A 13,741-nucleotide genomic window follows, 5' to 3' on the forward strand; every position below is an offset into this window, starting at 1 on the left:
AAATTAGCATTTATTTTAAAAAATGTTTATTGAATCCCTACTATTTGACAAGGGCTTCGCAGGGGGCTCAGCAGTAGAGAATCCGCCTGCCAATGCAGGAGATGTGGATTCGATCCCTGGGTTGGGAAGATCCCCTGGAGAAGGAAATGCACCCACTCCAGTATTCTTGCCTGGGAAGTCCCATGGACAGAGGAGCCTGGCGGGCTACATCATGGGGTCGCAAAGAGTTGAACACTACTGAGCAACTAAGCACATGCATGCGCGTGCACACACACACACTATTTGTCATACACTGTGCTAGGTGCTGGGTGCCAGAGATTCAATAACAAACAAAATAAAAACTCTAGTGTGGGTTATAGATAAGTTTATAGGTGATTACAGCAGCATATAGACACATACATACATATCAGTCATTTGAGGCTTCTCATTTATTTAGATTTCTTTCCAAATTTGAAAAGCTTCCAACTTTGGCACACAGCTGCCCAGAGAGGTATGCTTGTGACCGTTTATTTAACCAACACTTATTAAATTCTGCTTGGACCCAACTCTCTGCTGGATATGAAGATAAAGACAGGTCTCGGCTCTCAAGGAGAAATGAGTCTAGTAGGGAAGATAGATATAGAAAGAGATAATAACAAACAGGGTGAGGGATTTGTAAGAGGGATTATAGATACACATGGGAGCCATGTAGACCTCTCCGTGGAAGATCCTCATAGAGGTGGTGACCCTTTATTTGGGCCTGAAAGAATAAGTGAGGATTTTCCAGCTGGGCAGGGGGTAAGGGCACAGGGAACACAGGCGTATTTAGGGAGCTGAAAATTGTTCTGCTGGAGTGAAAGGTATTAGGGAAAAAGGAACTCTCAGAAACCAAACGTAGCATTTATTGATAGTTAACATATCACTTAACTGCTTTCCACAGATGAACATATCCACTTCATACAGAGATAGCATGAGGTAGGAACTATTGTTATCTCTGTTTACAGATGATGGAACTGAGGTATCACAAGGTTAAGTAACTTGCCCAAGGCTTACAGTCTGATTCCTGTGTTCAGGCTCTCAGCCAATATGCTAAATGAGTATATGGCCGACTTGTATATTCATATATGTGATTCTATTTTCCATTTAGAGAAGTATGATATAAGCACACACAGGCATGGCAACTAAGCCCAAACTACAGTCCAATCCAGTCATCTACAAGATATCTGGTCTTGGGGAAAATTTATTTAAACATCTTTGTGCTTTATTTTCCTCATCTGAAAACCAAATAGTATTAGTCTTGAGTTGGTATGAGAATTAGTGGGTTAATATACTTGAAGTATTTGGGCTGCTATGTGGAAAATGGAGTTAGGAGAGAGGGCAAAGAGGATGCTTCAGAGAATACTGTAAAAGTCCAAGCCAGGGGTAATGGTTTCAACCAAGAAAGGCCTCAGTTTGAAAATGGAGAAAATTTTACTTCATTCACATTTACTTCATGAGAGAAGACAAAATAACCTGTAAAAATACATTTAAAAGTACAAGTCCCCAGCAATGCCTTTACTGTTTTTAAGTAAAATGTTATATCCCCATCACTCAGCTTCAACAATTTTCAACATATGACCAGTCTTGTTTCACTTATACTTCCATCCACTTTCTCCCTTTCATATGGTTTTTCAGCAAATTCTATATGTCATATAATTTCATCTGTAAATTAAATGCATATCCATAACACCATTATCACACCACCAAAATAATAATTTTTAATATCAAATATCCAGACAGCATTCAGATAACCAATTTTCAAAACAGAGACACAGATGTAGAGAATGGATGTATGGATACCAGGAGGGGAAGGGGATGGGTGGGATAAACTGGGAGATTGGGATGGGCATATATACACTACTATGTATAAAAGAGATAACTAATGAGAACCTAACTAATTGGGAAAAAAATGGAAACACTGGCAGATATTATTTTCTCGGACTCCAAAATCACTATGGACAGTGACTGCAACCATGAAATTAAAAGACGCTTGCTCCTTGGAAGAAAAGATACGACAAACCTAGCGTGTGTGCATGTGAAGTCACTTCAGTCGTGTCTGACTCTTTGCGGCCCCATGGACTATAGCCGGTCAGGCTCCTGTGTCCATGCGATTCTCCAGGCAAGAATACTGGAGTGGATTGCCATGCCCTTCTCCAGGGGCTCTTCCTGACCCAGGAATCAAACCATGTCTCTTATATTTCCTGCATTGGCAAGTGGATTCTTTACCACTAGCACCACCTGAAAATCCCTGACAAACCTAGACATCATATTGAAAAGCAGAGACATCACTTTGCCGACAAAGATTGGTATAGTCAAAGCTATGATTTTTCCAGTAGTCGTGTATCGATGTGAGAGTTGGGCTACAATGAAGGCAGAGTGCTGAAGAATTGATGCTTTCCAACCGTGGTGCTGGAGAAGACTCTTGAGAGTTCCTTGGACAGCAAGGAGATCAAACCAGTCAATCCTAAAGGAAATTAACCCTGAAATTCGTTGGAAGGACTGATGCTGAAGCTGAAACTCCAACACTTCAGCCACCTGATGCGAAAAACTGACTCATTGGAAAAGACCCTGATGTTGGAAAAGATTGAAGGCAGGAGGAGAAGGGAACGACAGAGGATGAGACGGGTGGATGGCATCACCAACTCGATGGACATGAGTTTGAGCAAGCTCTGGGAGTTGGTGATGGACAGGGAGCCTTGGTGTGCTGCAGTCCATGGGGTCGCAAAGAGTCCGACAGGATTGAGCGACTGAACTGAAACTGAAACTGACAGTCCATGTGGGAATGGCATGATAATACTGATTTGTTTCCTTTATTTGCTAGTTTTCAAAATAACAAATTGGTCCCCTAGTATCTTTCAACAGTGACCAGTTATTTTTTTTAAGCAATGATATGAATATGTGGGTGAAAACATGTTTGACATGCTTCAGTCCATGACTATTATTATTATACTTAGATTGTCCCATCGTTAGCCAATGAGATTCTAAGTTGGCTATCAAGGCTTTCTAACAGGACTCTCATCTTTTGTAGCTTCCTTGCTAATTAGTATGGCGATGTTTCAAGCTCATTTCATGATTTTCCTGCCCTAGACCTGGAACCAGACAATTCTTCAAGGATTCCTGTATCCTTTTAGTGCAAATAATATTTCAAAACCACAGTCTAGTTCATTACTATTGGGTTAGTCTTCATTTCCAAGTCATTTCAATGGACAGTTAGTAGGTTTGTTTTTTTTTTAAGCTTTAACAGATATAAATGATATACAAGAAACTGAACATATTTAAAGTCTGTGAATCCCTCAGCACAATGAAGACAGTGAACATAACCACCATCCCCAAAAGTTTTCTTGGGCCCTCTTGTAATTTCTTCCTCCTTTCCTCCTCTACCCTCTTAGCCACTTCTATATCCATTTCTTAGGCAACTATTTGTTTTTAAAGAAAGGGCTTCCCTGGTGATTCAGACGGTAAAGAATTCACCTGCAATGCAAGATATCCAGGTTCCATCCTTGGATCGGAAGATTCCCTGGAGAAGGGAATGGCTACCCACTCCAATATTCTTGCCTGGAGAATTCTATGGACAGAGGGATCTGGCAGGTTACAGTCCATCAGGTCACAAAGAGTTGGACTGAGCAACTAACACTAACTAAAGATGAAATATATCCTCAATTCATAATCAATTCAAAATCAGGACCACAGGATTTTTACTTCATTCCTTCTAGCTTAACATCTGATTTTCCTTACTTCCATGCTGTAGGAATGACAGAATAGGGGTATTACACAATTACTCATTTGCTTTATTCCATATTATAGCTAGTGCTTCTTAAATGCACCCTTTGGTGCTTTATCCCTTCCCTCCCTTTATAAAGGGTGAAGAATTCTTCACCATAATTTTCCCTTCTAATATTTACAAAGAGCAGAGACAGATCTTTTCATCCTGAACTGCCGAGAGGCCTATAGTTATGAATCCTCAGTAACTTCTGGAAGGGGTCCGAGCAGGCATGATCTGGGACCCAAGCTGTGCAAAGGATTATCCTGAAAGACATGGCCTAGCTTCCACGCTCAACATGTCCTGGTTTCAGGAGAAGAGTATACCTTTTAACAGTAATGATAATAACAAACAATAGCTGGTAGCAATTATCGAGTGAAATATGCTAAGCCAGGAACTTTGCATAAATTATCTCATTTAACAAACACAACACTACCTTCCTAGACAGACATTCCCTTTCTGCATCCAAGAAAACAAGTTCAGAAAAGGCAAGTCACAAAAGCTACTAGGCCTAAGGTCATAAATCCACTATGACCCAGAACAGGGATTCAAAGTTCTGAATTTTCTGGGTCCAAAGCTTGAGCTCTTCCCTTTTACCCTTCTTCCATTTCTTAACTGGGTAGTATTTTCCAAGGGGGTCACCTAGAATTACACTCAGGTTCAAGTGATGGTATTAACTAAGGGAGACATCATCTGTTCCAAGAATGTACTTAATTGCTTCTTGGTTCCGGCAAACAGTCATTTGCTTGATTTTTTTTTTCCACTTCACTGGGTTGGGCAGACTGTTCTAACACAGACCAGGTTACTCCCTTGTGCCTTGAGACCCATATGATAAAGGCCAAGCCCCTCAGCCCAACTGCAGGTCCTTCTACACATTGGCCCCTGTACCTCTGAGCCTCAGTGAAGTCTCTCTGGGCTTGGTTTTTCTTGGATTCCACACAGATCTCTAGCACAACTTTAATGCATTTATTGGTTTACACATCCTCCCCCCTCTTCTAGTCTGTGTACTCTTTAAGGTGAGGGACTATGTCTTTATTCATCTCTGTATCAATAGGACCTGGTATGTGCAAACATGGTATAAGCTAGATACCTAGTGAACACTTCCTCAACTTTTTTTCAAGCCCCACTGTCCTTCTAAGAGAAATGGAGGTACCAACACCCACCTGGGGGAGAAGAGGGGAAAATGGTTTAATCTGAGATAATGTCTGAAAAGGACTTGGAGTACTCAGCACTTAGTAAGTACTTAATAAATGACATCTCCTATGATTACTATTATATGATACATATAATACATATCTATATATACTCCATAGTATTATTATTAATAAACAAGTGAATGAAAGAATTACTAAGCAAATGCATGAATGAATGAGGTCACTTTATGCCATTTTAAATTCTGACTTTGGCTCAAGTAGGAGTGGACTTTAATATTCTTTGTCCTATGGAGGGGAATGATTAAATGTATTATTGTATTATTTTTTGTTTTCTTGCTTCTATTTTAGAGTAAATCCAACAACATGTGAAGACTTCAACCAAGAAGTTCTTTTGATTCTTAGACAAGGATTCATGCAGGTGAGATGGAAGGTGAGAGGCTAAGAAAGACTGTTTCATTTTTCTGCATTGGATTTGACTTCTTGATCACCTTTCTGTGGGTGAACCATAAAGACACAAAGAGAAGTAGGTTAAAAAACCAATGTGATCAAGAGAATGAAGAAAGGAATTCCCAACATTATATAATCAGCCTGGAAATGAACCACCTAGAGTGAAGTAGATCAGAAGGCTGGGAAATGGAGGTGAAACTGATAGATTATGTAAAGTGTCTGAATGTACTGGGATAATTTGGAGATAGACTGTGATAAGTATATTAAAAAAGGAAAGAAAGAAAACAAGTAGATTGAAAAAGAGACTTAATTCCAGTGACAGCAAACAGTTTTGCAAGAAATAAAAACAACGAAAGTTTATTGTGTAGCTCATGGTAATGGTGTTGATGGTATAATAACACTGATTAAGGAACCAGCCAAAATCACAACAGAAACACATTGGCAGGATGGGAGAGGGAAAGTGTGTGCATGTGTGAGTCTAGTCCTCACCTTTCATTGTGAGAATTCAATAGATAATGCCTAATACTGGAAAACCAAGAGCACCAGGGTATTTAAACATATGGAGGAAAACAAATAACAAAACAATTAGTTAAGAAAGTGGACAGTGTTGCTGTGGAATGGGCAAGGGGGTCCGGGAAAGTGCAATTTTTGTAACAAGCTGTTAGCTGAGTTCTCATAAATGTTTTATTAAGAGAGATATAAGATCAAGAAAGCTCAGAGACTACTGATCAAAAAGATAGCCAGGGTTTCATGAAGAGGTAGATGTTTGTGGAAGACTTTGCAAATCCCGTGAAGTACATACATAATACCATCATGTAGCCCACCATCTGCCTCCAGGACTTGAAAAGTCCAAATATGGCCATGTGGTTCCCTGTTTAATATCGTTCATGGATTCCCACCACTTAGACACTAACGTGGTTTTGCTTAGAAAAGAAAATTCCTTCATGGTTTGTCCAAGAATCTTCTCCAGGCTCCTCTCTCCTAGAGCCCCTCACATACTTCCTTGACCTTCTGCCATGTTACTTGCTGCCTCTGAGTCTTTACCTCTGCTGCTCCCGACTGGGTCGGGAAGATCCCCTGGAAAAGGGAATGGCAACCCACTCCAGTATCTTGCCTGAAAAATCCTATGGACAGAGGAGCCTAGAGGGCTGCAGTTCCTGGGGTCACAAAGAATTAGACATGACTCAGCAACTGAACACACATGCACATGTTTGTATTGTGTTTAGCTTAATGCTTGGCACAGAGTAAACAGTAAATTGGTAGCCATTATTATTATAAAGAAAGTGAAAGCGTTAGTCGCTCAGTTGTCTCTTTGCGACCCCATGAACTGTAGCCCTCCAGGCTCCTCTGTCCATGGAATTCTCTGGGCAAGAATACTGGAGTGGTTTGCCATTCCCTTCTCCAAGGGATCTTCCTGTCCCAGGGATAGAACCCAAGTCTCCCACATTGCAGGTGGATTCTTTACCATCTGAGCCACCACTTAATATTGCTAGCTATTATAGTTTAAGTAAAATAATGGATAAAAGAGTAAATGCATGAGTAAATGTAGTGACCTAAGGAAAAATCTCCCCACTCTTGCTTTTTGCTCAACCTAGGAAAAACTATAGTGGAATCATTCCCCTATCCTGGGAATATTTATTTCTGTTTCTCAGTTTTTGGTCACAAGTTTCTTTTTCTCCTGTTTTTGTTCTCCTACTAGCAGGAATGTCAGAAATTTTGTAGGAGCTTCCTAGTTCCTACAGGGAAGAGACTTCATCAGTGCTTGCTGGTGAGAAGGAAGAGTCAGTCGAATTCTGTTTCCATTCTCCATCCCTCTCTTCCTTTTCCTTCCTGTGGGGGAAACAAAAAAGACATTAACAAAAATTGGCTCCAAACTTCAGTGTGATCGCTTCAAAGATTTCACTAGAATCTTGATAAGTATTGAAAGAAAAAGTTTACAAATCAGCCAAAACACTGGCAATAGCAAATAACTGAAGCAGAGTGCTGAAACACATGGCAATGACTCTCTCATTCATCTTCTAAGTATTGACCGAGGATCTGTTGGGTGCTAGGCCCTGAAAGAAAAAAAAGGTCATCTAGAGCAGTATTCCTGACCTCAAGGACAAATCTCAATCGATGGACAAGCAAATCTGTGACTAGGATATGCTATGTTCTGTGGTATGTAATCAGGAAAGCACAAGACAATACTCTGAGTGGGTAAATCAGGGAAGACTTCCTGGAGGTGATGTCTGAGCTGGGTTTTAAGGGTTACTGAGGGGTTAGCTTCTGTTAGGTCCATACCATTTCTGTCCTTTATCGAGCCTATCTTTGCATGAAATGTTCCTTTGGTATCTCTAATTTTCTTGAAGAGATCTCTAGTCTTTCCCAATCTGTTGTTTTCCTCTATTTGTTTGCACTGATCGCTGAGGAAGGCTTTCTTATCTCTCCTTGCTATTCTTTGGAACTCTGCATTCAGATGAGAATATCTTTCCTTTTCTCCTTTGCTTTTCGCTTCTCTTCTCTTCCCAGCTATCTGTAAGGCCTCCTCAGACAGCCATTTTGCTTTTTTGCATTTCTTTTCCATGGGGATTTTCTTGATCCCTGTCTCCTGTACAATGTCACGAACCTCTGTCCATAGTTCATCAGGCACTCTGTCTATCAGGTCTAGTCCCTTAAATCTATTTGTCACTTCCACTGTATACTCATAAGGGATTTGATCTACGTCATACCTGAATGGTCTAGTGGTTTTCCCTACTTTCTTCAATTTAAGTCTGAATTTGGCAATAAGCAGTTCGTGATCTGAGCCACAGTCTGCTCCCGGTCTTGTTTTTGCTGACTGTATAGAGCTTCTCCATCTTTGGCTGCAAAGAATATAATCAATCTGATTTCGGTGTTGACCATCTGGTGATGTCCACGTGTAGAATCTTCTCTTGTGTTGTTGGAAGAGGGTGTTTGCTATTACCAGTGCGTTCTCATGGCAAAACTCTATTAGCCTTTGCCCTGCTTCATTCTGTACTCCAAGGCCAAACTTGCCTGTTACGCCAGGTGTTTCTTGACTTCCTACTTTTGCATTCCAGTCCCCTGTAATGAAAAGGACATCTTTTTTGGGTGTTAGTTCTAGAAGGTCTTGTAGGTCTTCATAGAACCGTTCAACTTCAGCTTCTTCGGCATTACTGGTCGGGGCATAGACTTGGATTACCGTGATATTGAATGGTTTGCCTTGGAAACGAACAGAGATCATTCTGTCGTTTTTGAGATTGCATCCAAGTACTGCATTTTGGACTCTTTTGTTGACCATGATGGCTACTCCATTTCTTCTAAGGGATTCTTGCCCACAGTAGTAGATATAATGGTCATCTGAGTTAAATTCACCCATTCCAGTCCATCTTAGTTCGCTGATTCCTAGAATGTCAACGTTCACTCTTGACATCTCCTGTTTGACCACTTCCAGTTTGCCTTGATTCATGGACCTAACATTCCAGGTTCCTATGCAATATTGCTCTTTACAGCATCGGACTTTGCGTCTATCACCAGTCACATCCACAGTTGGGTATCGTTTTTGATTTGGCTCCATTCCATCATTCTTTCTGGAGTTATTTCTCCACTGATCTCCATTAGCATATTGGGCACCTACTGACCTGGGGAGTTCATCTTTCAGTGTCCTATCCTTTTGCCTTTTCATACTGTTCATGGGGTTCTCAAGGCAAGAATACTGAAGTGGTTTGCCATGCCCTTCTCCAGTGGACCACAATCTGTCAGACCTCTCCACCATGACCCATCCGTCTTGGGTGGCCCCACACGGCATGGCTTAGTTTCATTGAGATAGACAAGGCTTCAAGAAAATTAGAGATACCAAAGGAACATTTCATGCAAAGATAGGCTCGATAAAGGACAGAAATGGTATGGACCTAACAGAAGCAGAAGATATTAAGAAGAGGTGGCAAGAATACACAGAAAGATCTTCACAAAAAAGATCTTCACGACCCAGATAATCACGATGGTGTGATCACTCACCTAGAGCCAGACATCCTGGAATGTGAAGTCAAGTGGGCCTTAGATAGCATCACTACGAACAAAGCTAGTGGAAGTGATGGAATTCCAGTTGAGCTATTTCAAATCCTCAAAGGTGATGCTGTGAAAGTGCTGCACTCGATATGCCAGCAAATTTGGAAAACTCAGCAGTGGCCACAGGACTGGAAAAGGTCAGTTTTCATTCCAATCCCAAAGAAAGGCAATGCCAAAGAATGCTCAAACTACCGCACAATTGCACTCATCTCACATGCTAGTAAAGTAATGCTCAAAATTCTCCAAGCCAGGCTTCAGCAATACGTGAACCGTGAACTTCCAGATGTTCAAGCTGGTTTTAGAAAAGGCAGAGGAACCAGAGATCAAATTGCCAATATCCGCTGGATCATCGAAAAAGCAAGAGAGTTCCAGAAAAACATCTATTTCTGCTTTATTGACTATGCCAAAGCCTTTGACTGTGTGGATCATAATAAACTGTGGAAAATTCTGAAAGAGATGGGAATACCAGACCATCTGACCTGTCTCTTGAGAAACCTGTATGCAGGTCAGGAAGCAACAGTTAGAACTGGACATGGAACAACAGACTGGTTCCAAATAGGAAAAGGAGTACGTCAAGGCTGTATATTGTCACCCTGCTTATTTAACTTATATGCAGAGTACATCATGAGAAATGCTGGGCTGGAAGAAACACAAGCTGGAATCAAGATTGCTGGGAGAAATATCAATAACCTCAGATATGCGGATGACACCACCCTTATGGCAGAAAGTGAAGAAGAGCTAAAGAGCCTCTTGATGAAGGTGAAGGAGGAGAGTGAAAAAGTTGGCTTAAAGCTCAACGTTCAGAAAACTGAGATCATGGCATCTGGTCCCATCACTCCATGGGAAATAGATGGGGAAACAGTGGAAACAGTGTCAGACTTTACTTTTTTGGGCTCCAGAATCACTGCTGATGGTGACTGCAGCCATGAAATTAAAAGACGCTTACTCCTTGGAAGGAAGGTTATGGCCAACCTAGATAGCATATTTAAAAGCAGAGACATTACTTTGCCAACAAAAGTCCGTCTAGTCAAGGCTATGGTTTTTCCAGTGGTCATGTCTGGATGTGAGAGTTGGACGGTGAAGAAAGCTGAGCGCCGCAGAATTGATGCTTTTGAACTGTGGTGTTGGAGAAGACTCTTGAGAGTCCCTTGGACTGCAAGGAGATCCAATCAATCCATCCTAAAGGAGATCAATCCTGAGTGTTCATTGGAAGGTCTGATGTTGAAGCTGAAGCTCCAATACTTTGGCCACCTCATGCGAAGGGTTGACTCATTGGAAAAGACCCTAATGCTGGGTAGGATTGGGGGTGGGAGGAGAAGGGGACGACAGAGGATGAGATGGTTGGAGGGCATCACCGACTCGATGAACATGGGTTTGGGTAGACTCCGGGAGTTGGTGATGGACAGAGAGGCCTGGCGTGCTGCAATTCATGGGGTCACAGAGAGTCGGACATGACTGAGCGACTGAACTGAACTGAGGGGTTAGCTAGATTAAGAAGTAAGGGTGAAAAGCTGTAAACTGAAAGGGTGGGGGAGGGATGGAATGGGAGTTTGGAATTAGCAGATATAAGCTATTACACATAAAATGAACAAATGACAAAGTCCTACTGTATAGCACAGGGAACTATATTCAATATCCTGAGATAAACTGTGTGGAAAGAATATAAAAAAGAATTTATTTTTATGTATAACTGAATCATTTTTATGTACAGCAGAAATTAACACAACATTGTAAATTAACTATACTTCAATTAAAAAAAAAGAAGTAGTTGAAAGATAGTCGTGTCTGAGGGAATAACAATAATATTGGTGAATAAGATTAGTTGGCTTTTTGTATTTCTGAGAATCTAATCTGGATATCAGAAAGACTGCTAATGAGTCACCATTGAACTTACAGGATTCTGTGGCTCAAACAGGTGGGCCTCAAGCTAAACTATTATTTTTAAAATGTGAAGGAAGGAAGGAAGGAAAATGTCCTTCCTGGTTTGAAGGAAAATTTCAACTAGAAGGTTGAAAGTTTTCCTTCATTAAATTTCTCAAATCATTATGCTTTGGTTTCTTTATCTCTGAAATGAAGAGTAAAACACCATCTATCTGTGGTAGAGATGGTTATTTAACAACTTATCATCCACTCTCACTTTTCACTTTAGCAATGGAGCCAGTTTTTGTTTAAGATGGTAATGTACCCAGATTTAAAAAACCAACAAACAACACATTTCCCAGTCTCCCTTGAAGCTAACATCACCATGTGACTAATATCTTGCCCTTGAAATAAACTGGTAATGTTATATGATATTTCCAAGGAGGTTATTAAAAAGGGAAAAGTTAAAAGAAATTGACTACACATAGGCATGAGGGATCTTTCTAGGGTAATGAAAAGCTTCTAAAGCTAAATTGCAGTAATTGTTGCAAATCTCTGTAAATTTACTAAAGTCACTGAATTGCACTGGCAAAGTGGGCAAATGTTATGGTAAGTTGTACCTCATTAATATTATAAAATCATAATCATTTTTATTTTAATAAAAGAACATTTTAAATATTTTTTAAACAATATTTATTAAAAAGAAAGAAATTGCTGTAGTCAAGCATTCACGTTGTAGCAATGAGATGTAAGTGGAAATGTTGTTTGGGACTTCTGGAAATGCTCCTTAAAAGAGAATGTGGCTATAGATTAAAAGTAAATGAGTGGAGAAAAATATACCATGCTAATACTGATCAAAAGAGAGCAAGGATAACTATACTAATTTCAGACAGAGCAGATTCAAAACCAAAAAAAAGTTATCAGGGATAAAGAAGGGCATAATACAGTCAGCAAAAACAAGACCAGGAGCTGACTGGCTCAGATCATGAACTTCTTATTGCCAAATTCAGACTGAAATTGAAGAAAGTGGGGAAAACCACTAGACCATTCAGGTATGACTTAAATCAAATCCCTTATGACTATACAGTGGAAGTGAAAAATAGATTTAAGGGACTAGATCTGATAGACAGAGTGCCTGATGAACTATGGACGGAGGTTCATGACATTGTACAGGAGACAGGAATCAAGACCATCCCCAAGAAAAAGAAATGCAAAAAAGCAAAATGGCTGTTTGAGGAGGACTTACAAATAGCTGTGAAAGAAGAGATGTGAAAAGCAAAGGAAAAAAGGAAAGATATACCCATTTGAATGCAGAGTTTCAAAGAATAGCAAGGAGAGAGAAGAAAGCCTTCCTCAGTGACCAATGCAAAGAAATAGAGGAAAACAATAGAATGGGAAAGACTAGAGATCTCTTCAAGAAAATTAGAGATACCAAGGGAACATTTTATGCAAAGATGGGCTCAATAAAGGACAGAAATGGTAGAGACCTAACAGAAGCAGAAGATATTAAGAAGAGGTGGCAAGAATACACAGAAAGATCTTCACAAAAAAGATCTTCACGACCCAAATAATCACAATGGTGTGATCACTCACCTAGAGCCAGACATCCTGGAATGTGAAGTCAAGTGGGCCTTAGAAAGCATTACTACGAACAAAGCTACTGGAGGTGATGGAATTCCAGTTGAGCTATTTCAAATCCTGAAAGATGATGCTGTGAAAGTGCTGCACTCAATACATCAGCAAATTTGGAAAACTCAGCAGTGGCCACAGGACTGGAAAAGGTCAGTTTTCATTCCAGTCCCAAAGAAAGGCAATGCCAAAGAATGCTCAAACTACCGCACAACTGCACTCACCTCACATGCTAGTAAAGCAATGCTCAAAATTATCCAAGCCAGGCTTCAGCAATACATGAACCGTGAACTTCCAGATGTTCAAGCTGGTTTTAGAAAAGGCAGGGGAACCAGAGATCAAATTGCCAACATCCGCTGGATCATCAAAAAGCAAGAGAGTTCCAGAAAAACATCTATTTATGCTTTATTGACTATGTCAAAGCCTTTGACTGTGTGGATCACAATAAACTGTGGAAACTTCTGAAAGAGATGGGAATGCCAGACCACCTGACTTGCCTCTTGCGAAACCTGTATGCGGGTCAGGAAGCAACAGTTAGAACTGGACATGGAACAACAGACTGGTTCCAGATAGGAAAAGGAGTACGTCAAGGCTGTATATTGTCACCCTGCTTATTTAACTTATATGCAGAGTACACCATGAGAAATGCTGGGCTGGAGGAATCACAAGCTGGAATCAAGATTGCCGGGAGAAATATCAATAACCTCAGATATGCAGATGATACCACCCTTATGGCAGAAAATGAGGAAGAACTAAAGAGCCTCTCGATGAAAGTGAAAGAGGAGAGTGAAAAAGTTGGCTTAAAGCTCAACATTCAGAAAACTAAGAT

General features: G+C 40.5%; 1 protein-coding gene and 1 long non-coding RNA gene across 10 annotated transcripts in view; one reads left to right on the plus strand and one right to left on the minus strand.

Annotated features, from left to right (window-relative positions):
- The window catches only part of LOC145545502 (uncharacterized), a 43,067-nt gene that overhangs the window by 2,200 nt on the left and 27,126 nt on the right, over positions 1 to 13,741 (plus strand). The window contains exons 2-4 of the long non-coding RNA XR_014082126.1: positions 3,047 to 3,137; positions 4,900 to 5,013; positions 5,281 to 5,350. This is a non-coding gene — a long non-coding RNA (uncharacterized LOC145545502). The remainder of the gene's footprint in view (positions 1 to 3,046; positions 3,138 to 4,899; positions 5,014 to 5,280; positions 5,351 to 13,741) is intronic.
- The window catches only part of FAM227A (family with sequence similarity 227 member A), a 53,199-nt gene continuing 46,448 nt past the window's right edge, over positions 6,991 to 13,741 (minus strand). For all 9 annotated transcript variants that reach the window (XM_081590101.1, XM_081590109.1, XM_081590105.1 and 6 more), the window contains one exon: positions 6,991 to 7,209. In XM_081590101.1, the coding sequence (XP_081446227.1) occupies positions 7,116 to 7,209 (94 nt within the window). In that variant the 3' untranslated portion in view covers positions 6,991 to 7,115. The remainder of the gene's footprint in view (positions 7,210 to 13,741) is intronic.

This window comes from Giraffa tippelskirchi, chromosome 4 (genome assembly GCF_054371585.1).
Source record: "Giraffa tippelskirchi isolate mGirTip1 chromosome 4, T2T-mGirTip1v1.2.pri, whole genome shotgun sequence".
Classification (NCBI taxonomy): domain Eukaryota; kingdom Metazoa; phylum Chordata; class Mammalia; order Artiodactyla; family Giraffidae; genus Giraffa; species Giraffa tippelskirchi.